This window comes from Pipistrellus hanaki, assembly GCF_964339955.1.
Source record: "Pipistrellus hanaki genome assembly, chromosome: X".
Taxonomy (NCBI): domain Eukaryota; kingdom Metazoa; phylum Chordata; class Mammalia; order Chiroptera; family Vespertilionidae; genus Pipistrellus; species Pipistrellus hanaki.
Window position 1 is genome coordinate 10,833,729 of NC_140524.1, and position 22,369 is coordinate 10,856,097.

The window sequence follows — 22,369 nt, forward strand, 5'->3', positions numbered from 1 at the left end:
AGGCCCAACGTCACACTGCAGACTGGAATGCCATCAAGGGGGAGGGAGCACAGAGCTTGTTAGTGAAAAGGGGTGAAGGGAGCAGAAGGGTAGGGGCATGGGATGTTGACTCATGGGCATGGGTCTTCAGCCCTCCAAGACCTATTGCTGAAGACTAGGTATGTAGATTCTTGTGACCCCCACTTCTCTGGAGGGAACATTACCCCATAGAGGAGGATGGGGCTTTCCTGCCACAGAAAACGGGGTGAGGGGAGTGGGGAGTGGGAGACAAGCCTACCATTCCCTGGGCACAGCTCTCCAACTGTTGGGAGGCAACTTGAATGGCTCCAGAGATTCCCCATGCTTGTTTCAGCCAGGATTTGCGTGGGGATGTGGGCCAAGACAGGCCTGGGGCCTGGGGCCCTGAAAGCCAGCGCTGTGGCTGAGGTCTCACCGATTCTTGGAGGTGGTGCCCGGAGGGTTGGCAGCCCTGGGACAGTGACTTCACATCTGGGTCCTATTGCCAAGGGGCAGTATAGTGGAGCCAGGATCAAAAAGTGCCCCTGGGTGGCACACAGCTGCCAGTCTACCTTGCCTGCCTCGCCAGCACCCACCACCTCCAGCAGGTGCCCCTTAAGCTCCCTCTGCTGGCCTTTCTATGGAATCCAGAAACCCTAGCAGCCAGCAACCCTAGCCTGGCTTGGCCCTCAAGGGACTCAGCTGTACTGCTTTTGGGAATGAGGACCCAGCTCTTGAGAGCCTCCCATTCCTTCCAGTCACTCCCATCCTGAGTAGGGAGAAGCTGGTATCCCATAGTCTGGAGGAGGTCGCCAGGTAGTTCCAGGTCACAAGCCACTTGCTCTCCATGCTCTCAGCCCTTCCTACTGCTATGGAGGACAGAGCCCAGGCACTGAGCCCCTATCCATGCCCCCCATCTCCAGGGAGGTTTGGGACTTACCTTCCTTTGCCAGTGCAGCCTCTCTGGAGGCTGGTACTGTTGCCATTTCTTTCCTGGAACAGGCAATGGTGATCAAGCACCAGGGTCCAAGGGTTTGCCAGATGGACTCACCAATGTCCCCTCACCACGACCCCATAGGAGGCAGTCACATCAGAGCTGAGCAGACTTGGGACATGTACGTGGGAAAGATACCCTAGGACTTGCCATCTAGCCCCTTTGGAGCCTGGGGCCCTGGGCACTTCTGCAGCCATGGGTGACACCAGTGAAACTCCCTGGCTGGGCAGGAGGGCTGAAGGTTGGCCTGGAGCATGACGCAGACACAGGCATGTGTGCCTGGTGTCCGATGGCACTGGGGGGTCAGGGGAGCGCTAAGTGCAAGGCCAAACTGGAAGAGCTGGCAATGGCTCCTCAGAAGCTGGGGTCCAGGCCATTGGTTCTTTCTGTGTCTTCTGTGTATCCCACCCAACACCATGAAGCGGGAGCACATTGAAAGGCAACACAGAGAAGGTGGGGTGTAGCGCTTAGAATAATTACACTCCAGACTGCTGCCAGGTTGACTGGCTTCAACTGTATCAGTGAATTGGCCACCCACAATGTAAGCATGGAGAGTACTTCAGTGTGTGGCTCATTCCCAGGGCTGCTAACACAGGAACATTGCAGGCCGTGTAGGGCTGTCTACATGTGTTACTGACTGCTGGATTTGGGGGAAGCCAGGCAGTTGCTGTCCCAATGGTAGGCGGTCAGAGGCCGTACCCTGGGCAGGCCGGAGGGACTGAGGGGCAGGAGAGAACAAGGCAGTCCTCTGCCAGACCACATGTGCTGGGAGGAGGGGTAAACCCACGCAGGCAACCAGGAGACAGCGGGTAGATGCTAGTCACGGGGCACCAGGCAGGGAAGGCTTAGCTGGGGGCCGGGGAAGGCAAGCTTGCAATACCGAAGAGCAAAGCCATGAGACGGGAGTTTCAGCCCAGTGGCCGCTCAGTGCTGCATTGTCATGTGGACCAGCAGATGCTGGCTGCCCAGCCCGGACCTGAGTGGGAGGCAAGGTGCAGCGACGCAAGTGAGGGGCCTCTAACTGTTTATTGAAAGAAGCAAGGGGGCCTGGGGGCACTGCCCTCAGGCCTGGATGTGGCTCTTGGCGTTGAAGGCCAGGTAGTAGATCACTATTCCGATGACTGCGGCCAATACCTCGGTGGAAACCCAGGGCCCGTTCCAAGTGCCCTGTAAGAAAGGGGAGAGCAAAGCAAGCTCAGTGGAGGGATGGGCGAGCGGCCCATCCCCTGCCCCCTGCCCCAAAAGTATAAGGTTTGCTGTGTGCTTACTGTTTCCCAAGCCCAGGCCAGCCTCTTCAGCCCACTCACCCGATGATCTACGCTGACTGTGAACAGGGGGGCGATGGAAGAAATGTCTTCGTTGTTTCTCTGAGCCTGCAAGGGAGGTGGTGGGGTTAGGGGTGCTGCCGGGTGGGGTGGGGTGGGGTGGGATATGAGAGATGAGAGCACTGGCTTGAGTCAGGGAAGAAGGGAGGAGAGAGATGGGTAAGGGAAAAACACAAGGTCTAAGCACAGGCGGAGCAGGTGTATAAGAAGGCACCCACCCAGCCATCCTGCTCCCTGTAAGCAAGGCCCCTAGTGGCCCCGAGCTCCTGGAAGAGGGGCTGGAGGGTGGAGGCGGGGTGTGCCCTCCCTCCTGCAGGCTGAGGAGGAGCCACAGGTGGCACTCACCTTCCTCAGCTGGCTGTAGGACTCCTCGTCGAAGAATCTGACCTCATAGGTACCTGCGTGGGCATTTTTGTGATCTAGGCTCCAGGACACCTGGGTTGGGTGTTTGGCACAGGGTAAGCACAATGAACACATCAGGGTCCCGCTGCCAGTGTTAACACAGCACCACTGCCAGCCGCCCAAGACAAAGAACCCTGACCCTGCTTGACCAGGCCACCTCTAGGGCTGCCAGTCACACCCGGGTGCCGGTGGCCTTCCCCCAAGATGACAGCCACAGTATCCCTTACCTGGTAACGTCCCACGTCCTGGCCCCGGGTGACAGGAAATTGTTTTCCACTGACGTCAGCATAAAGAGCCATGTTCTGGGGTGAAGACAAGGGGGGAGTCATTTTCTCCCCTATATGGCTGTTGGCAGAGGCCCCACTGTGCTGCCCACCTGTGGCCTATGGACAGGGGATACCATGTAAGAATCATGGAGGTAGCCCGGGCACAACCCAGAGCCTTGCCAGGAAGCCAACACCCACAGATACTGTCACTACTTCTCTGGTTCCTCAATTCTGGGGGGGAGGGTACATTCCTTCTTTGGCCTGGCCCTCCTAACCCACAGCAAGCCTGTCAACTGTGATCAGCATGGGATGATTGACAAGTCATTATTTCTGAGCTTGTAAGGGGACATTGGGGTCAAGGGGTACCCAATGAGCTGTCCAAGAAATGTACCCAAAAAGGACTAACTTCCTTCTTTGGGCCTTTGCGATGCTGGTTAAGGTCAGGGGCCGAAGCTAGGTCTGTTCAGTCTTAAAATTATGAAATGCCCACATGGACATATACCTTGGCAAAGAGCAATCAGAAAATGGATGAAGGAGCCTGGGGACTGACCCCTGGCTGATTCTCACTTCCACATACATTTTTTTAAAAAATGTTTTTATTGGTTTCAGAGAGAGGAAGGAAGAGAGAAACATCAGTGATGAGAGAATCATTGATCAGCTGCCTCCTACATGCCCCAGACTGGGGATTGAGCCCAAAATTCGGTCATGTGCCCTGACCATGAACTCCTGGTTCATGGGTTGATGTTCAACCACTGAGGCACACTGGCTGGGCAACATACATTCTCTTAAAACACAGCAAAGTGTCTACCTACATTACTGCATCTAGGCAAAACCAGGCGGCTTAGGAGAATGTTCTCTGAACACCTGCTAGAATTTGATCTCAGTGAATCGAAATCCACAAATCCACATGAGTCTGCTAGTTGAGTAGCTAATGCCCAAGGTCTCAGGCTCACTACCCGTTTCTCACCCCAGTACCCTCCTGGCTGAACCCCCCTCCTTTACCTGGACCCTGTTCTTGCATGTCAAGGAAATCTCCACAATGAAGACAGTCTCAGTAGAAATGACGGCATCAGAAGTTGTGTAGTAGGAAGGGGTGATTTGGGGCTCCATGCAGGCCTCTGCTGTGGGGAAAAGGCAGAGATTGCCTGGGTAAGGTCTAGTTGATGCATGCTGGGCTGGAGGACAGAGGGAACACCCTGACCCCAATGATCACACCTCATCAGCTAAGGACACATGGAACCCTTTGGACTCTGCCAGGTAAGATATGGGAAACAGATCTAAATAAGTCAGAAGTCAATGGCAAGGCAGGGTGGGGAATGGGAAGGCTTTGTATAGGTGGGACCTCAATGGAAGGGCAAAAGAGCAGGCAAGTGGGGGGGGGGGAAACTGGATGGATTCACTGCATAACTCGTGTTTGTCTGTAGACCTACAGATAGGGAAGCCATGCAAAGGTTTGGGGCTACAGCCTGCCTTTGGCCTATAGCACTCTAGAAGCCCAGGGGTTTAAGCTGACCTCAGTTCAGAGCCATGAAGAACCCTGGGCAGCCAAAACCGGTTTGGCTCAGTGGATAGAGCGTCGGCCTGCGGACTGAAAGGTCCCAGGTTCGATTCTGATCAAGGGCATGTACCTTGGTTGCGGGCACATCCTCAGTAAGGGGTGTGCAAGAGGCAGCTGATCAATGATTCTCTCCCATCCATGTTTCTAACTCTCTATCCCTCTCTCTTCCTCTCTGCAAAAAATCAATAAAATATATATTTTTAAAAAGAACCCTGGGCAGTTTATTCAAAGTGTCCTCCACAGACACCAAACGTGGTGCTGCTGGCAAAGCACGTGGGCTTTCGAGATGGGAGGGGTCTCCGCCTCCAGCTACTGTTGACACAGGCCAACAGTAGCCTCAATGTTTCCCGAGGGAAGGAAATGGGAGGGGTTCTGGATCCAGATGCACAATTGGTCCCTTAACCAGGGCTGCCCTGAGAAAGAATGCTGCCTTAGCCGCCTTAGCCACCTCCACACTGCTAGAAGCTAGAGAGAAAAGGTGCCACCGAAGTCAAAGGGCGCCAAGTAAATGCTACCAAATGGTAAAGTTCTCTGAATGTGGGGTCCCTGCCTTAGGTTGAGGCAATCAGGGAAGATTTGGGGTCTGGACATCCGGGAGATGCCTTGGGAACACTGGTGGGGCAGTTCTTAGGAGCCACATCCTGAAGATTCTTCCGCGTCCAGCTAAGCTTGGCACCAAAACGTTTTTACAGCCAGGTATGTCCTTTCCAGACCTCTCTGTCTACAACATGGGGAATCCCTGAGAGATAAGTGAGAAGGGTGCAGGCAGGCCCGTTAAGCTGGTGCGGACACCAAGGGCGCTGGTCTGAAGGAGGGCAGGGAAAGTGAAAGCACAGAAAGCGACCCCTCCCCAGTCCAGCCCCTAGGAGGCTCCGGCAAGGACGTCCTTCTCAGCACACTTCCGGGACTCCAGACTGGGTTCAACCCTGCCACTACGTGTTCATCTCTCAAGAACGCCAACTGATCTGTGGTTCTGCTCTGCCGAAAAGCCCTTTCAAGTTACATCAGGGCCTCAGATAAAAACTCAAGTCAACAGTCTGGCATGACAGCCGAGCTCCCGCGTACCGTAACCTCTTCAGCTCAGATCTAACTCGCCCATGCTCTGCCTGGTCGGTCCCTTCTCCCTCTTCACTTTAAGAGCTCCCTTCCTGGGGAGGCCTGGCCCCACCGCGCCCTCTCCTCCAGCCCATTTTCTCCCCCTGATCACCCTGCGCTGTAGAGCTTTGCTCCTGAACGACCCTCCTCCGAGACCCGGAACTCTGGGAGAGGGAGCAGAGACGTGTGTCACTTTCCCTGCTGGAGAGGGAGCCGGGTGCACCTCTGAAACTCTTCCTCGCAGGAGCGGAAAGGAGAAAGGGTGGTTTGTTTCTTCCGGCAGCCTGGCTGCTGGGTAAACATGTGTGGTGCAGGGGCGCTTGGTGGCCTTGGTCGTCGCGCCCCGTGGCGACCTGCCTCTCAAGACGAAGGCCCCGTACCCCGCTTTCCCCCGCACCCCTCCGCCCCGCCACGCACCACCAGTAGTGGAAGAGAAGCTCGCCAGAAACGAGCTCCTGCCATGCCGCTACCTGAGCAGCAGGAGAGGCCCGACAGCAGGAGGAGCGCCAGGGCGCCGAGAGATGCCAGCGCCACCATCGCCTCTTCTATGCCGAGGTAAAAAGAGAGCGACTCCACTGAGCACGAGGGGCAGACAAGGAAGCGCGACACGTAAGAGGCCGCGGCAGCCAATCAGACGCCGGCGGGCCGGGCGGGCCTGTGACGTTGCTAGCGGCACTGACGTGTCCCCTTACTGGACCTGTGGCCCAGCTGGGTGCCCCCCCAAGATGGCGGCGGCGGCGGCGGCGGCGGCGGCTGCGCTCTCGGCACCGGAAAAGGGCGTGGGAACCGGCAAGTCACGCGCATGCGCACCACAAGGACACGCCCACTCCGCTGATCCGCAACTGTCCGAACTCTCGTGAGAGCGGCGTCTGCCTGCAGGGGCGTGCTGCTGCTCTCACTTTCCGTCATGGCGCTGAAGGTGGCAATGGCTGTTGGCGGCCCTGCGAAGGCAGTGCTCAGGCCGGCCTTCCTCTGCCGTCCTTGGGAGGTGAGAGGGGCGAGCGGGCGGCAGGGCCGGTCGCAGCGCTCGCTGGGGGTGCTTGCCCCTCGGTGGGATTGGATCTGGGGGCGGGGAGAGGGCTCCGCGCCGGAGTTCATTGGCCGCCTCCGTTGTCAATGACGTTGGTCCGGCTTCCCCTGGTTTCTGCATCTTGTGGTGGGGCTGCTCCAGACAGGTGGGAAGAGGGGGCCTAGGCCCGAGTATCACCTCCCTAGTGCGTTTGTGGGATCCCCCATGAGGCAGTCACGTATCTTGGCCTGCCTTCTTGTTGCTACTTTCGGAATCCCGTTACCTGCCTACGTTCCTCGGGTTTCTCTTCTTGTGGACTGTTTTGCCGCATGTTCCAGTGGAGATGGAGAAATGGACTTGCCAGGACCCCCAACCCTCCTCATGACATTCTTCTAGCCCCAGTTCTCCCACCGCAGGTGCTTGGAATAGGAAGGAGCTAGGGTTTGTGAGGCTGGCCGGGTAGGAGGCCTCTGGGGCTTTGCTAACCGAATCCTTCCTTTAGGATTCTGGTCTGATTCCTCTCTCTTGACAAACGTAAATGAGAATAATTTAATCTCTGCGTGAAGCATCAGCGAGCCAGAACTGGCCTGGAGGACAAAAGCTATGATCTCTAGGCCTGGCTATCCCACTGACCCACTGTGTGGCCTTAGGCCACGTCCCTCCTCTATCTGGGCTTCAATTTCACCTCTGTCTCAAGGATCCAGCCAACTTTGACCTTCCAGAACCCTGCGACTTTGCTGACACTCCTTGTGGGCACACCCCCTGTCATGCTTTCCCTCTCAGGCCCCTCGGGAACATGGCCCTGTAACAGCACACCCTTTATGAAATTCCGTTTTAAAAGCTGGCTCCTCCCACCTGAGAGACTTTCCAGATTCTGGCAGCTAGGCTCCCACAGGGTCTTGGTGAAGACATTCGTCTCCTCCCTGACCTCCTTTGTGTGTGTGTGTGTGTGTGTGTGTGTGTGTGCGTGTATCCATGTGAGGTGGGCATGGGGGCCTGTGAACAATCCGGGAAGGGCATTGCCCTGAGATTGGTTGTCCTGGGTATGGGAACCTTTAGAAATTAACCCCAGAGTTTTGCTCCCACTGATGGGACCCTGTGGGAAAACATGTAGCCACCATTGACACTTAATCCAACGAACGTGTTGAAGAGAGAAGCCTCAGTACTCTGTGGAGTGTGGGGGCCCTTTGGTGAGAATACATATCACCCTGGACTCTTTTCTTTTCATAGCACATTAAAGAACGAAGGCTGAGTCTTGGCCTGGCTCAGTGGTTGAGTGTCTACCTGTGAACCAGGAGGTCACGGTTTGATTCCTCATCAGGGCACATGCCCAGGTTGCGGGCTCGATCACCAGTGTGGTGCGTGCAGGAGGCAGCCAGTCAGTGATTCTCTCTCATCATTGGTGTTTCTGTTTTTTGCTTCCTCTCTAAAATCAAAAATATATGCTTTTTGTTTTTTTTTAAAGAACGAGGGCTGACAGTCCACCCCCTGCCACTTGAGGAATGAGCAGGAAGCTTGTGTGTATATCCCATCCTGCTGCATACCAAGCTCCTTTTTAAAAAATATATATTTTTATTGATTTTCTTTACAGAGAGGAAGAGAGAGGGATAGAGAGTTAGAAACATCGATGAGAGAGAATCATCGATTAGCTGCCTCCTGCACACCCCCTACTGGGGATGTGCCCACAACTAAGGTACATGCCCTTGACTGGAATCGAACCCGGGACCCCCCAGTCCGCAGGCCGACGCTCTATCCACTGAGCCAAACCGGTTTCAGCTACCAAGCTTCTTTGATAGGTAGCTTCACTGGACCTGGATTTGAGGCAGAACCTCCTTAACCCTGAAGGAAGGTGCCTGCATCTTTCAGAGCAAGGCTAAGGAAGTCTTTATCCTGAGAGCCCCCTGAGTCTTTGGCCAAAGCAGAAGGAACATCTAGCATAGGGACCAGGTGAGGAAGAGGTGATGTGATCAAGGTGGGGGAGAGGAGTCGCACAGAAGCAGAGCCAGGCCTGGTGCAAGGGCTGGCTCACCACCACACCGAACTCAGTGGACTTCAGAGGATTGAAGCCCAGGAGGAATTACTGTCAGGACTGCAGGGGTCAGCCCAGCATCCCCACTCATTGGACACCAGCCTTGACCACTGGCCTGAGGGGCTGTTGGGGTAAAGGGGCAGGTGTGCTTTTGCACAGCTCTGTGTGCCCTGCTAGGGACTGAACAGCTCGTATACCTCTTGCCCAATCCTTCAGGAGTCACATAAGTAAGCACCTCTGTTCTGGGGGTTCCAGGGGAGCTGAACAAGGTTAAGGTGTTTGCTGCCAAGAGTAGTGGATGTGGATTTGAACTGAGGTCTCCCCAGCCCCAGAGCCCTCCATCTCTTCTTTCTTTTTCTGATGTGCTCATTCATTCAGGAAATGTTTCTGTGTCCTAGCTCTGGGCAAGGCATTCTGCTGGGTCTTGGGGTGACAGTAGGGGGCAGGACAGACTTGGCCTCCGCTTTCAGGGACTTAGGGGTTGGGGAAGGAGCCAGGCAGAGACAGCCTTCTAGAAGATTGTGCTTGGACGGGGAGGAATTGAGGTAAGGCTTTGGGAGGCCCAGGGGAGAGGGTGGGTACCAATAGCTTAACACCCTCAGGGCATTAGAGAAGGCTTCCTGGAGAAAGAGCAATTCAAGTGTCCTTTCACAAGGTTGTATGAGAGCCCATAAAACCAGATGAATCCAAATACTGACAGGTACTAGAAGGAAAACCAAAATGATCTGGGTGTATCTGTGGCTACAGATCCAGGGGCCACGGGAATCAGCAGATACCCCCAGGGCATCTTGTCCTAGCAGTCACCCCTCCCCCTCTTAGCCCCTGGCTTGGGTGGGGGAGTGGCACACCTTTGCTTTCAGAGCTCCTGCTTGTGGGTGCCCTGTGAATACTGGCCGGGAGACTCAGGTGGGGATGGTCAGCCTCTGCTTGAGCTTTCTAGACTTCTAGCAGGAAGGCATGGCTCTTTGAGAGATGGCCATGGTGACTCTGCTGTTGACTGAAATGCTCTACTGCTCCCCAGGCAAGTGGCAGGGCATCCCCAAGTGACGAGGAGGACCTTGGCTCTGCCCCTGCCTCTCTGGATTGAGGGCCACCCGGTGTGTTCCCGGCTGGGGACACAGCAGGGAGGAAAGTGCGGGCCTGTGGCCACCCTGCGGGGGGACCTTGGATGAGGGTTGCTTCCTCCAGGTCAGTGTGGGGACTCCACATTGGTCACTTCTCAGCACCTGTCCTATTTGGCTTGGTGGCTTTTGCTCTGGAGCTGTCAGGCACGGCACTCATGTGGCCAAACATGGCTCCTCTGAGTCAGAGTTGGGGACATTTGCCATCCATGTAAGCCAGGAAGCAGTTTTGTAATCCTTTATGAAAGTCTTCCAAAAGATTGGTGTCTGTTATTCTTCTATAAATGGCCGAGCCCTACCTGGTTTTTCTTAGTGGTTAGAGCATCAGCCCGCAGACTGAAGGCTTGCAGGCTCAATTCCAGTCAAGGGCACGTACCTCGATTGCAGGTTCGTTCCCCTGCCCTGGTCAGAGCGCATATGGGAAGCAACCAATCAATGAGTCTCGCTCACATTGATGTTTCTCTCTCTGCTCTCCCTGTCCCTTCCACTCTCTCTAAAAAAAAAAAAAAAAAAAAAAAAAATCAATGGAAAAAAATATCCTCGGATGAAAATTTAAAAACAAAACAACCACATATAAACATGGTTGAATTTGGATTTCTGATTCTGGAAGGGGTGCTGGGAGCTGTCTTTTTCTTCTGATCTCCATATCTCCACGTTCTAAATTTTCTCCGTGTTCTACTTTTGTAATAAGGAATAAAGATCAAATGATCACCGTGGTGGCCCTCCATTTTGTTATAGTGATTTCCTTATTGTATTATGTTCAGTGTACCACCTTTTCCATGTTACAAACATCACTGAACAGTAATAATTGTCCAAAAAGGAATCAGAAACAACCTAAGAGGGGGGAAGGAGACATATTTTTTTTTTTTCAAAACTGACCATGCAGCCCTAGCTGGTTTGGCTCAGTTGATAGTGCATCACTTGCAGACTGAGGGGTCGTGGGTTCGATTCCCAGTCAAGGGCACTTATCTTGGCTGCAGGCTCCATCCCGGCCCTGGCCAGGGCATGTGCAGGAGGCAACCAACCAGTGTGTCTCTCTCACATTGATTCCCGCCCCCCCCTCTCTGTCTCTCCTCCTCCTTTGCACTCTCTCTAAAATCAATGGAAAAACACCCCCAGATGAGGATGAAAAACAACAAAAAAAAGAAAAACTGACCATGCAGCTGAAGGAGGCATGAAGGGTTAGGACCACCCCCCGTGGTGCTTCAGCAGGCTGGTCCCTGGGAAGTGGCTCTGGAGCCTTTTGGGCATATGCTGTGTGCTGTTGTTTACCAGACATTGTTCATGGGTTAAGTTGCTCTCCCATGCTAAATTGACTTTCTGGGCTGGACAACACCACTAGCATCTGGTTTCTCTTTGCCAGGTTCTGGGTGCCAATGAGGCCCCCCGGAGGAGCATCTCAGTAAGTACTTGCCTGGGTGTGTGTGCATGTGCATGCTTGCACATATGTACATTTATGTTAGTGTGCGCGCGCGTGCGTGCGTGTGTGTGTGCGTGTGTGTGTGTGTGTGTGTGTGTGTGTGTGTAGATGTGTGCATGTGCTCTGTGTGTTGTGCCTCTTTGCTCCCTTCTGTCCTTCCCTCTGAGGCATGGTCTCCAGAGGTCACCCACCCTCCTCCTCACCTCCTTACCTGCGCTGTGCTAGTTAGACAGCATCCCCAGGGAAAAGACAGAGTCTTGTTCTCCAACCTTGGCTAATCTGAGTCTTCTTCCTTCTGTCTCCCCTCTAGCAACAAACAATTGTGAGTATTCTTATCATCTGCCTATTAGAGTTGGGGCTTTTAGTTGCTTTGGGGTTGACCAAAGTCCAGGTGGGGGCAGGGACTCCTTCTCCTGCTTACTCCTGACCCAGGAGTCCCCGTGAGCAGCCCTGCCTGGGATGGGGTGGGGTGCAGCGCTAAGATATGCCAAGCTGGCCTCCCACCAGGCCAGTGCTGTAGGAGGAAGGGAACTAAGGGCCTGCCTTCACCCTCCCTCTCCATCCAGCCTCCATCTGCTAAGTATGGCGGGCGGCACACGGTGACCATGATCCCAGGGGATGGCATTGGGCCGGAGCTCATGTTGCACGTCAAGTCTGTGTTCAGGTATGGAGCCCCCAGGCCCCTCCCTGTGACGTGTGCCCTTAGCGAAGGTTGTGCCCCAGGCTCAGCCTGGAGGTACCCTGACAACATTGTGCCAGTGGGGCTGTGAGCCCAGAAGCCCTGCTGGCTGGGGCTTTGCCCAAGTACTCAGTGCACCAGTGGCAGGAGGGCTGTAAGCCCAGGCCTTTCATTGGTGCTGGCGATCCCACCAGGCCGGTCTGGGCTGGGGAAGGTAGCACCAGTTCTGCTAACTGTGTTGTGGAGTTCAAGCAAGTCCCCATCGGTTGTGGCCAGTGGACCCAGTCTCCTGTCATCCAGAGGCAGGTCGGGGTGGGTCCAGGCAGGCTTCTGTGTGGAGGGGCCCAGGCCAGCTGCCCTGACCCTGCTTTGCCCCAGGCACGCGTGTGTGCCTGTGGACTTTGAAGAGGTGCATGTGAGCTCCAATGCTGACGAAGAGGACATCCGCAACGCCATCATGGCCATCCGCCGGAACCGCGTGGCCCTGAAGGGTGAGCTTGGGGCCCAGGGTGGGGTGCTGTGCGTGATCACTTCACCACTGAGCTGATACTTGTCCCTGGGGCCCCATAGCTCTGACTTCCGGGCTTTTCTGGCTAGAGGGGACCGTTGTGCTTGGAGAGTGCATGGAAGTTTCTGGGGGCCTGTCCATGCCACGATTCTGAGATCTTAGTGGCACTAGTTTGTGCAGGTGATGGGCTGCCTCTCATCCACTCCCCCCCCCCTTTTTTTTTTAATATGTTTTCATTGATTTTGTATGAGAGAGAGGAAAGGAGAGGGATAGAGAGATAGAAACATCAATGATGAGAGAGAAACATCATCAATTGGCTGCCTCCTGCACACCCCCTCCTGGGGATCATGCCCATGACCTGGGCATGTGTCCTGACCGGGAATCAAACCGGGGACCTCTTGGTTCCTGGGTTGACGCTCAATCACTGAACCACACCGGCTGGGCTGACTTCTTCCCTCTTGATGTAACCCTCTCTCTTGGGGTCAGATTTGACCCTCAGAGTCTGTCTTTACAAACCAAATGTCACAGAGATGCATTTCTCAACCTCTGCCTGCCACCTTGGCTCCAGCTGGCACAGCTGTGGATGTTACAGACACAAATTCTAGCCCTCCTGAGTTTGCCTTGGTTTGGTCCAGATTCTTAATCCATCACTGCTTGGTATGAGGAGTGTGTGAGCAAAGGTGAACCAGAGTAGAGGCCAAGGCCCTGGCGGTCAAATGGAGGGGCTAACATGCCAGTTACAGGGTGCCCGAGGCACTCTGGGTGAAGGCAGTACAGGCAGAGCATGACTCCGAGGGGCCGGTGGCCCTCGTGGGCCCTGAGAAAGGCTTTTTCTACGTGGCACCCTCTGACTGCCTTTTCCCAATGCCCGCTGCCCCCGCCGCTCTGGGTGCCCTCAGTCCAGCCACGGCCAAGCCATGGTCTTTTCCAGGCAGCTCCTTCCTGCCCCGGAGGTGGGGCTTCTGTGGCACCTTGATGCAGGGCCCAGCAGTAACCTTGGCCAAGGTCACCTTGCTGGCACCGGCCTGGCCTACTAGCTATTAGTAAGCAGGAGTGGTCACTTTCTATCCAGCCAGACCCTGGTCTTGCCATTCTCCTCTTAGGGTCTGGAGAGACCTGGTTAGCTGCCAAGCCTTGTCCGTTTATTCGCTCAGTAAGTGCTTATTGAGTGTCTGGTATGGGCCTGTGCTCCTCCAGGTCCGCAGAAGCCAGCAGCCAAGTGAACACGCACTCCCTCTGCCCTCATGGGGCTCATGTAGGCAGTCACACTCTAGTTTCCTGTGAAGTCTTTCTGCTGCCAAAAGCCACCTCCTCTGGTTGGAGCTGCCTTTGGTGTCCGTCCCCTAGATCAGGATGGAGAATATGGTGGCACACCTGAGCCTGGGGGTCCCCTCTTCAGACTGCCTGTCTTGTCTCTGTCCTGCAGGCAATATTGAAACAAACCATAACCTGCCACCATCCTACAAATCCCGCAACAACATCCTCCGGTGAGAGCCAAGTACATGTGGTGGGGGCTCCACAAGGGTAGTATGGGCTGTGCCAGCAGAGTGTGGTGGCACTGGCCTGCTGCCTCTCCGTGTTCCCCCCAGCACCAGCCTGGACCTCTATGCCAACGTCATCCACTGCAAGAGCCTGCCAGGAGTGGTGACCCGGCACAGGGACATAGATATCCTGATTGTCCGGGAAAACACGGAGGGCGAGTACAGCAGCCTGGAGCACGAGGTGGGTGAGAACCAGGCGGTGCCCAAGGAGAAGCTTGTGCTGCGAGCAGGATCCGATAGGACCCGGGTCTCTTCTCTCCGCCCCTTCTCAGAGCGTGGCGGGAGTGGTGGAGAGCCTGAAGATCATCACCAAGACCAAGTCCCTGCGCATTGCTGAATACGCCTTCAAACTGGCCCATGAGACTGGGCGCAAGAAAGTGACAGCCGTGCACAAGGCCAACATTATGTATGCTCCCCGCCCTTGCCTTGCCATGCTGCCGCCCATTCTGCCAATTGTCCTGAAGCAGCTGACAGGAGCAGCCTGCTCAGCCTGGTCTCATGGACTCGGGGCCACCTACGAAGGGGCCATGCCTAGGGTTGTTCCCTGTTGCCTATGCCCTCACCCCAGTGCCCACCTTGGGGAGGCGGAGTAGGATTCTGCCCATTTTGCAGAAGGGGGACTGGCTAGAGGTTAGAACCCAGCCTTCCATGGTCATCTGCACACCCCGTCCTTCTAGCTGACCATTGCAGTGGCCAAGCTGCTGTCCTGTGTCCCCCACAGGAAACTAGGCGATGGTCTCTTCCTCCAGTGCTGCAAGGAGGTGGCAGCCCGCTACCCCCAGATCACCTTTGAGAATATGATTGTGGACAACACCACCATGCAGGTAATTGCCCACTGGGCTCCGAGGCCGCCTGCTTTAGTGTCCCCCTCCCCCTCTCCCGGGCTTCTCATGCTCAAGCTTTTGTCTGCCCCCTCTGTGCCTTGTAGCTGGTGTCCCGGCCCCAGCAGTTTGATGTCATGGTGATGCCCAATCTCTACGGGAACATTGTCAACAACGTCTGCGCAGGGCTGGTCGGGGGCCCTGGCCTTGTGGCTGGAGCCAACTATGGCCATGTGTACGCTGTGTTTGAGACGGTGAGTACTGCCCGTGGTGCCAGAGCTGCTGGCTTTTTTGAGTCATAGCTCATGTGCCATCCACTTCACCCATTGAGAGTGTACAATTCAGCGGTTTTTAGAATATTCACAGCTCACCACTATCTAATTCCAGAACATTTTTTTTTAACAATATGTTTTTATTGATTTTAGAGAGAGAGGAAGAGAGAAAGAGAGAGAGATAGAAGCATTGATGAGAGGCACACATCCATTGGCTGCCTCCTCCATGCCCTATATTGGGGATTAAGCCCGAAACTCCGGGTATGTGCCCTGACTGGGAATTGAACTGGGGACCTCTTGGTTCATAGGTCAGTGCTCAACCACTGAGCCACACCAGCTGGGCTAATTCCAGAACATTTTCATCACCCCAAATAGAAACCCCATACTGTCAGCTGTTGCTTTCCAACCCCCCATCCTTGCCACTGGCATCCACTGATCTGATTTCTGTCTCAGGGATTTGCCTGTTTTAGACATTTTCTATAAATGGAATCATATAATATATGGCCTCTTATTAATGGTTTCTTTCTTTTAGCATAATGTTTTCAAGGTTGATCTATGTTGTAGACCAGGGGTCCTCAAACTTTTTAAAGTGGGGGCCAGATCACGGTCCCTCAGAGAGCTGGAGGGCCGGACTATATGAACTACTAATTCCTACTGTAACACCTCGGCTGCGCTCACTGCCCAAAAAACCTGGCGGGCCGGATCAGACTCCTCTGCGGGCCGCATGTGGCCTGCGGGCCGTAGTTTGAAGACCCCTGTTGTAGACTGTCATTCCTTTTTATGACTCAATAATAGTTGGTTATATAGATAAACCACGTTTTATTGACCCATTTTTGGTTTCCTTTTTATAAAAAATTGTGATGAAATTCGCGTAACGTAGTGTAACTATTTAAAAGTAAATAATTCAGGGCTATTAAGTACACCCACTGTGTTGTGCATCAATTCTGTCGAGTTCCAGAACATTTCCATCACCCCAAAAGGGAGACCCTGTCCCCATTAGCAGGCAGTCCTCATCCCCCCTCCCGGCCCCTGGCACCTCCTGATCCTGCTTTCTGCCTCCATGGATTTGCCTGTGTGGATGCTTCACAAGAATAGAAACGTACTCCCTACATTCTCACATTTGCTCCCCCCTTTGTCATCTTGGCTCTTCCAGGCTACAAGGAACACAGGCAAGAGTATTGCCAATAAGAATATCGCCAACCCCACGGCTACGCTGCTGGCCAGTTGCATGATGCTCGATCACCTTAAGTAAGTGACCTCTCTGTGCCCAGCCATCAGCCCCCTAATCGGCCCCTTAGGTCCTGGGGACTGAAGGCTGCTCTCCCTCCTTAGGCTCCACTCCTACGCCACCTCCATCCGCAAGGCTGTCTTGGCATCCATGGACAATGAAAACGTGAGGCTCCCCTTTCCCCGCTCCTGCCTTCCCCCACCCCAAAACCCTTCCTCTAGCTTGGGTTGAGCTGGTGTGATGCCCGAGGGGCTGCGGGGGGGTGGCCTGGCACTTCCTGCTGCCCCCAAGTGGAGGGTGGTACCAGGTAGGGTAAGGCTCTGCACCTTAGCTGGTACGACAACCTTGTCCCGCAGATGCACACTCCAGACATCGGGGGCCAGGGCACTACGTCGCAAGCCATCCAGGACATCATCCGCCATATCCGCATCATCAACGGCCGGGCCGTGGAGGCCTAGGCTGCCCCCCTCCCAACCCCAGCACCCCAGCTGGCTTCTCCGGCAGACCCAGAATAAACTGCCTTCTGCCCTAGCTCTCGGCCTTGTGTTCTGTCACTCCAGGACACCGGTGCTTCAGGTCACACTTTATTAAGAAAAGAAACACGCACACTTCGCACTCGGGACCCTCGGTGAGGGGCAGGGGCAGAACACATTCTCAAAGGCGGGCCTGTCCCCAGCATGTCTGCCCCGCTGGGGGGGGGTGAGAGCTTGTGCCCTTGGGGTAGGCGAGGGCAGCTCTAGGAGGGAGGCAGGAGTTGTCTCACTTTCCCTAAAGGCACTGACAGGTGAGGGTCGGGCAGGAGCTGGCGGGGTCTAGGGGTTGAGCCAAGGGTGCCGGAGGCAGTCGGCCGCGCTGGCCCGCTTTTCGGGGATGTACTCCATCATGGGCAGCAGGAAGGCACTGAACTGCGTGGCCTGCTCCAGCGGCCACTCGTACTTCTCCATGAGCACCTCGTACAGGCCCCAGCGCTTGAGGTTGTGGATGTGCCGCAGCTCTCCTGGGGCGGGCGCGGGACTCAGGTCAGGCTCTGCCAGCATAGCCTTTGTTCTGGGACCTGTCTAAGGTTCCCCCCGCCCCCCAGACCCAGGTAGCTTGAGCCCGTGGGGCCCCACCTCTCCGGTTGAAGAACTCCCGGGAGTAGCGGCCGGAGAGGGCGAAGGCTGGGGGGATGTCTCCCAGAAGCTCCACGATGTGGGCGATGTGGTCTGTGGACAGAGATGAGGTTGGGAGGCAGCCGTGAAGCCCCGAGGCCCCGAGGCCGAGCCCAGGCATGCCTCCCCTACCCTCATCACGACTGTAGTCTTCTCCAGAGTGGGGCTCGAACAGGTAGTCGCCGGTGGCTAGCTCAAAGGCCTGGAAGAGGAAGAGGTTGAGGCTGCTGGCCAGCAGGCTGGCCCCCGGCGGGGACAGCCCAGGCCTACCATGCACGCTGTGCTCCAGATGTCAGCGGGGGGCCCGTACTCGGCACCAATCAGCACCTCCAGGGCCCGGTACTGCCGCGTCTGTATGTCCTCAGTGAAGTGCTTGTGCTGGAGGCAGAGGGAGTCCTGGGGAGGAGCTGGGGCCGCAGCTGGCCTGCCCCACCAGCCTCTCACTCATCTCCCACCTCCTCTGGGCCACGTACCCAAGGAGCTCAGTGGAGCTCACTGTGAGCCTCGGGGCTCCCAAAAGTCCGGGGAGGAACGGGCCGGATGATCTGAGCCCTTCCCAGTGGGTCCCACCCCTTGCCATGGGCCCAGTTCTGCCTGGGCAGGACTATAGGGTCTGCCCTGGGTCTGCTGTGCCAGGCAGACCACGGGGTCTAGTCAGTGTGCTGCTGGGTGAGCCCTTGCTGAACAAATGACCAAGTGCCCCACAGGCCCGAGTTGGGGCTCCCCGGAAGTGGGCCTGTCCCTCTACCCTCACGGCGGGACACCCAGCTCTGCTGTCCAAGCCATACTCATACCACCCAGCAGGCGTTGCCCAGGTCTGCGATCTTGATCTTGATCTTGTCTGCATTTTGAGGTTCCAGGGGGTTCACCAGGAGGTTCGAGGCACCAAATGGTGCTGAGGAAGGAAGAGAAGGGAGAGGCTGAGCTAGCCTGGCCCTGCCCACCTTACCTGCCCACTACCCACTGGCCCGGCCCGGCTTACTGCTGGGAGACAGGAGGCCCCCAGTCTCGCGCTGATTGGATGAGCCTGAGAGGATGGAGCACGAGGCAGGAGAGAAAAGGGAGCCGGAGAAGCCTGAAGTCTGGGAGCCGGGGCTGAGGCTGCGGTTGCCACCTGGGGCCGGGGAGGAGGAAGCTGGGGAGGGGCCGGTCCTGGCCCCCCCAGGGTGGCAGCCAGAAGAAGAGGTGGAGCCGCTGCCCCCTTCTAGTCTTGAGCCAGAGTCTGGGGACATGGACAGAGGTGGCATGAGAGCCAAAGACCTGGTTGCCGTGCTCGGCAGCCCCCGGGCGCCTCCAGTGCCTTCAGCTCCTCACCCTCAGCTTGGGCCGCTGCCTCCAAGGCCTCCAGCCTCTGCAGGTCACGCAGCCGCTCCTCCAGCAGCCACTTCTGCTGTTTCCTTTTGCGCCTCATCTTCTTTTTCTTGTTTTTTGACAGCTTACCCGGCTGCCGTTAGAGCCAGGGTCACCCCAGGGTTTCTGTTCCCTGTCCCTTGACCATCCCAGACCTCTGTCTGTGGCTCACACACCCCATAGGGGACAAGACTTTCTGGCCCCTGGGCTTCTGAGGACATTACAACATGGCACGACCCCCCTCCAGTCCACCCCTTGGCACCGGCCTTGGACCCTCCTGGCCCAAGATGTAGGGTATTTTCCCTGAGCACAGTGGCAAGCAGTTAGGGACACGTGACCCACCCTGTGTATCACCCTCATCTGAGCCAACGGCCTTTGGAAATGCCACTGCAGGGGTGCTGGGGAGAGTGGGGAGGCTGAGACAAGCTTTGAGGACTTGGGGAGATGCACAGGAAAAGGGGTGCCCCAACTTACCGTGGCCTCCTGGGGGGCAGTGCTCACTGTGGGGTAGGAGGGGCATGGGGGGGAGGGGAGAAAGGAACAGAGACTCAGGCAGGGGTGAGGCCCACAGGCCCAGCCCCAGCCCTACGCAGGCTCGTACCTGTGGAGCGGGATGGGGGCGATGCCCCCGATTGCTGCCACTCTGTGGCCTCAGCAGCCAGGCGCCTGATGTAGGTGTCACCCACGCACAGCAGGATGTTCTCCGGCTTGATGTCTGTGTGGATGATCTTGCATTTGGTGTGGAGGTAGTCCAGGCCATGCAGCACCTGGGGGGAGCCACTCCTGAGCACTGCCAGCCCTGCCCAGGCTGCCCGGTGCTGTCACACAGGGCCCCGGCTGCCCACCTGTCTCACAATGCTCTTCACGCAGGGCACGGGCAGGCCCTGGTAGTTGGACTTGATGATCCACTTGAGGAGCTGGTGGCCCAGGACCTCCAGCACCATGCACACATCTGGGACTGGGAGTGAAGGATAGCTGGCGGGCGCACAGCTGGATCCCAGGCCTCAAGTAACCTCAGCTGGCATGGGGGAGCAATGAGGCTCAGGCAGTGCAGAGTCGGGCCTGGGTGGTCTTGGTGATCACCGCTGCCCCAGGGTCCTAGTGTCCCTAGGATGGTACATTCTGTGGTCATCCTAGAGAGAGGCCACTTGAGCAGACACAGGCCTCTCAGACCAGCCCCCCTCCTGTGCCCAGCTGTGCCACAGAGGCAGCCCCTGCTATTTGGCGATAACTCAGCCCCCTGGGTACCCACTCCCCCACATGAAAAAGTAGTGAGGCTATTTAGAAGGCATAAACCCCCATCATGCAGATTTGCAAACTGAGGCCCTCGTAGCCAGGAAGGCACAAGCTGGCCCCGGCACTGCCGCAGCCCGCGCTTTGCTCAGCCTACAGAGGATACGGACTCCATTAACCCCTGAGATCCTGAAGTCATCAATGAGCTGGACAATGGTCTCTCTTTTGGGGTCACTGGGATCACTGTCTCGGACCTGGAGCAAAAAAGCAAGCAGCCACGAATGGCTCCAACCTGCCCCTCACCAGTCGCTCCCAGCAGCAGTGGCCCCTCTCCCATGCCCACTGGGCTGCTGGCCCCCTCCCTCGACAGCGCCTCCAGGCCCTCCCATGAGGGTAGAGCCAGCTGGAGCCTGCCCCTCTGGGCGTCCCACCCCCTTTGCCCCCCACCAGGAGCCCCGGCAGGCCTTGCACCCACATTGCCAGGTCGTGGGCAGCTCACGGGGACCTGGGAGCTGGTAGGGGAGGTGTCTCACACATTTCAGGAGCTTGATCTCATCCACAGCTGTCTCCGTGTAATGCCCTGCGCTCTTTACCACTTTGAGGGCCACAAAGCGCTTGCGCCTGCAACGCCGAGACCCGCGTTGGCTGCCAGCCCCAGCCGGCCCCATGCGAACATCACGGTGGCCCCAACCAAGCCCAGAGGCAGGATCCCAGCTGGCACTGGGACCCAGGAGGCAAAGGGGACACTCACTGGATGTCCCAGCAGAGCCAGACGGTGGAGAAGTGGCCCCAGCCCAGCTTGCGCACCACGTGGTACCGCCCATTGAACAGATCGCCAATCTTCACGGGGTAGTAGCCACCTGGGGAAGGGAGTGGATAGAGCTTTGTGGGGGGCACCACCCTTGTGGCCCCCGGCCCATGAGGGGCTGGTGCCAGCACCCTCTCTCTCTCTGTCTCTCTCTGTCTCTCTGTCTCTCTCTCTCTCTCTCTCTCTCTCTCTCTCTCTCTCTCTGTCTCTCTCTCTCTCTCTCTCTGTCTCTCTCTGTCTCTCTCTCTCTCTCTCTCTCACACACACACACACACACACACACACACACACACACACACACGGCAGCCCCTGGCCGCCTGCGCCCCAGGCCAGGCCTCACCCTTACCCTTGCAGTAGTCCTTGGGGTCCTCCTGCTCCTCGTCATCGGAGCCCAGCAGCCCCTGCAGCATCCGAGATGCGGGCACAGCGGGTGCTAGTTCGGAGCCCGAGGACTCGGGCCCGCAGGAGGCCTGTGAGCTGCGAGCGGGGCAGGCAAGCAGTGAGCATATGAGGCGCCAGGGCCACCCCCCCACACCCCCCCCAGGCGCCAGGGCTGAGCCCTACCTGCTGTTGCTGCTGCTGACACTGTCCCCGCCGCCACCGCCTGTGCTGGCGCTCATCCCGGCCCTAAGGCCTGCAGCTCTGGCGTCCCGAGCCGCTGCTCCTGTGGGGCCCGGTCTCGGCCTGCGAATTTATAGCCTCGGCCGCTGATCTCACCCGCCTTTATAAATAGCCTCCCAGCTGCTCAGCTGTGGGCAAGGTATGCAGCGGGGAGGGGGCAGTGAGGCGGCCACAGTGGTCAGAGACAGCCCGGCCCTCAGGATGAGTCCCCCCCTGCTGCCGCCCCAGGGCTGGCAGAGGGGCCACCTCGGGGACAGGCTGTGACCCAGCCTCCATACTGAGCAGCCCCACAGACACCTCAGGACCAAGGGGGTTACCCATGAGGGGACACGGCGACCCGACCGGACTCCAGGCTGAGTTCTTGAATTCCAGAGCCAGCTGAGGGGAGCAGCCATGCAGGGACTCCGTGGAAGTGGCGAACCAGTTCTAAGGCCAAGAACAGTCCCTACTCTCCACCCCCTCACCCCACCCCCCTCGCCTAGCACCATTGACCCTTTGGGGACATTCTCTGCCTTCCCAGAGGCGATCCCTCATATTCCCATGGGCACCGCATTTCCTGCCCGCTCTCAGCCGGGTTCCCGCTTTTCCTGTGTCTCATGGACCCCCAAGACAGATGGAAGCACCATGTCCTCCTTTTCCTGGATGTGGCTCACTGGGGGCCCTGGGGTGGCAAGAGTCAGGGACACGAGCTGAAGGCGACTGGTTCCTCCCACCCGAGGTGCCGGCCGAATGGAAGCCTGGGAACCTGGCCAGCCAGGCCTCTGGCACCGAGACCCTGTGCAGTCTCCTGCGGCTCTGTTTCAGGCCTGCCATTCCCGGCCCCGCTCATTGTCTCCACCCACATGTGCCATGTGCCCGAGTGGGAGACACAGGGAGCTGTCCACACCGGCCCTGCCCTCAGGGGTCCTTGTCTAGTGGGGAGCAAACAAGCCTACGACTCC

General features: G+C 57.0%; 3 protein-coding genes across 12 annotated transcripts; 1 reads left to right on the forward strand and 2 right to left on the reverse strand.

Annotated features, from left to right (window-relative positions):
- Positions 1 to 1,998: 1,998 nt before the first annotated feature.
- Positions 1,999 to 6,330, reverse strand: SSR4 (signal sequence receptor subunit 4). Of its 7 annotated transcripts, none has more exons than XM_084871166.1 (6): positions 6,108 to 6,330; positions 3,987 to 4,102; positions 2,946 to 3,101; positions 2,662 to 2,751; positions 2,260 to 2,364; positions 1,999 to 2,158 (listed from the first exon to the last, which is right to left on the reverse strand). In XM_084871166.1, exons 1-6 carry the CDS (start codon positions 6,172 to 6,174, stop codon positions 2,054 to 2,056), a joined length of 639 nt encoding a protein of 212 aa, XP_084727292.1. In that variant the 5' UTR covers positions 6,175 to 6,330; the 3' UTR covers positions 1,999 to 2,053. The 7 variants fall into 7 exon arrangements, with proteins under 7 accessions (XP_084727292.1, XP_084727295.1, XP_084727297.1 ...); XM_084871169.1 differs by having other exon boundaries at positions 2,946 to 3,020; positions 6,108 to 6,305; XM_084871171.1 differs by having other exon boundaries at positions 2,299 to 2,364; positions 2,946 to 3,020; positions 6,108 to 6,259.
- A 164-nt stretch (positions 6,331 to 6,494) lies between these two features.
- On the forward strand, positions 6,495 to 16,796 carry IDH3G (isocitrate dehydrogenase (NAD(+)) 3 non-catalytic subunit gamma). Of its 2 annotated transcripts, XM_084871110.1 has the most exons (13): positions 6,495 to 6,625; positions 11,160 to 11,198; positions 11,527 to 11,538; positions 11,783 to 11,880; positions 12,274 to 12,386; positions 13,830 to 13,890; positions 13,993 to 14,125; positions 14,217 to 14,350; positions 14,666 to 14,768; positions 14,873 to 15,019; positions 16,191 to 16,285; positions 16,370 to 16,430; positions 16,622 to 16,796. In XM_084871110.1, exons 1-13 carry the CDS (start codon positions 6,545 to 6,547, stop codon positions 16,721 to 16,723), a joined length of 1,179 nt encoding a protein of 392 aa, XP_084727236.1. In that variant the 5' UTR covers positions 6,495 to 6,544; the 3' UTR covers positions 16,724 to 16,796. The 2 variants fall into 2 exon arrangements, with proteins under 2 accessions (XP_084727236.1, XP_084727237.1); XM_084871111.1 differs by lacking the exon at positions 11,527 to 11,538.
- A 40-nt stretch (positions 16,797 to 16,836) lies between these two features.
- On the reverse strand, positions 16,837 to 21,839 carry SRPK3 (SRSF protein kinase 3). Of its 3 annotated transcripts, XM_084871074.1 has the most exons (16): positions 21,746 to 21,836; positions 21,372 to 21,491; positions 21,154 to 21,284; positions 20,751 to 20,859; positions 20,533 to 20,620; positions 20,166 to 20,253; positions 19,612 to 19,718; positions 19,368 to 19,533; positions 19,241 to 19,266; positions 18,731 to 18,860; positions 18,399 to 18,638; positions 18,211 to 18,311; positions 17,687 to 17,794; positions 17,549 to 17,618; positions 17,378 to 17,470; positions 16,837 to 17,262 (listed from the first exon to the last, which is right to left on the reverse strand). In XM_084871074.1, exons 2-16 carry the CDS (start codon positions 21,425 to 21,427, stop codon positions 17,078 to 17,080), a joined length of 1,698 nt encoding a protein of 565 aa, XP_084727200.1. In that variant the 5' UTR covers positions 21,428 to 21,491; positions 21,746 to 21,836; the 3' UTR covers positions 16,837 to 17,077. The 3 variants fall into 3 exon arrangements, with proteins under 3 accessions (XP_084727200.1, XP_084727198.1, XP_084727199.1); XM_084871072.1 differs by having other exon boundaries at positions 16,837 to 17,292; positions 21,372 to 21,839; XM_084871073.1 differs by having other exon boundaries at positions 21,372 to 21,836.
- Positions 21,840 to 22,369: the final 530 nt, after the last annotated feature.

What these genes read in the sequence shown, in the direction of transcription:
- IDH3G (XM_084871110.1), top strand. Translation starts at nt 6,545, where the DNA reads ATGGCGCTGAAGGTGGCAATGGCTGTTGGCGGCCCTGCGAAGGCAGTG. An exon ending in GAACCGCGTGGCCCTGAAGG is followed by an intron (nt 12,387 to 13,829) that starts GTGAGCTTGGGG and finishes TCTGTCCTGCAG; the next exon opens with GCAATATTGAAACAAACCAT. An exon ending in GTGCACAAGGCCAACATTAT is followed by an intron (nt 14,351 to 14,665) that starts GTATGCTCCCCG and finishes TGTCCCCCACAG; the next exon opens with GAAACTAGGCGATGGTCTCT.
- SSR4 (XM_084871165.1), bottom strand. Translation starts at nt 6,174, where the DNA reads ATGGTGGCGCTGGCATCTCTCGGCGCCCTGGCGCTCCTCCTGCTGTCG. An exon ending in CCTACAGCCAGCTGAGGAAG is followed by an intron (nt 2,365 to 2,661) that starts GTGAGTGCCACC and finishes CCTCCCTTGCAG; the next exon opens with GCTCAGAGAAACAACGAAGA. An exon ending in TGGCCTGGGCTTGGGAAACA is followed by an intron (nt 2,159 to 2,259) that starts GTAAGCACACAG and finishes CCTTTCTTACAG; the next exon opens with GGCACTTGGAACGGGCCCTG.
- SRPK3 (XM_084871072.1), bottom strand. Translation starts at nt 21,427, where the DNA reads ATGAGCGCCAGCACAGGCGGTGGCGGCGGGGACAGTGTCAGCAGCAGC. An exon ending in GCCCCCATCCCGCTCCACAG is followed by an intron (nt 19,267 to 19,367) that starts GTACGAGCCTGC and finishes CCTACCCCACAG; the next exon opens with TGAGCACTGCCCCCCAGGAG. An exon ending in CTGCCCCCCAGGAGGCCACG is followed by an intron (nt 18,861 to 19,240) that starts GTAAGTTGGGGC and finishes CTCTAACGGCAG; the next exon opens with CCGGGTAAGCTGTCAAAAAA.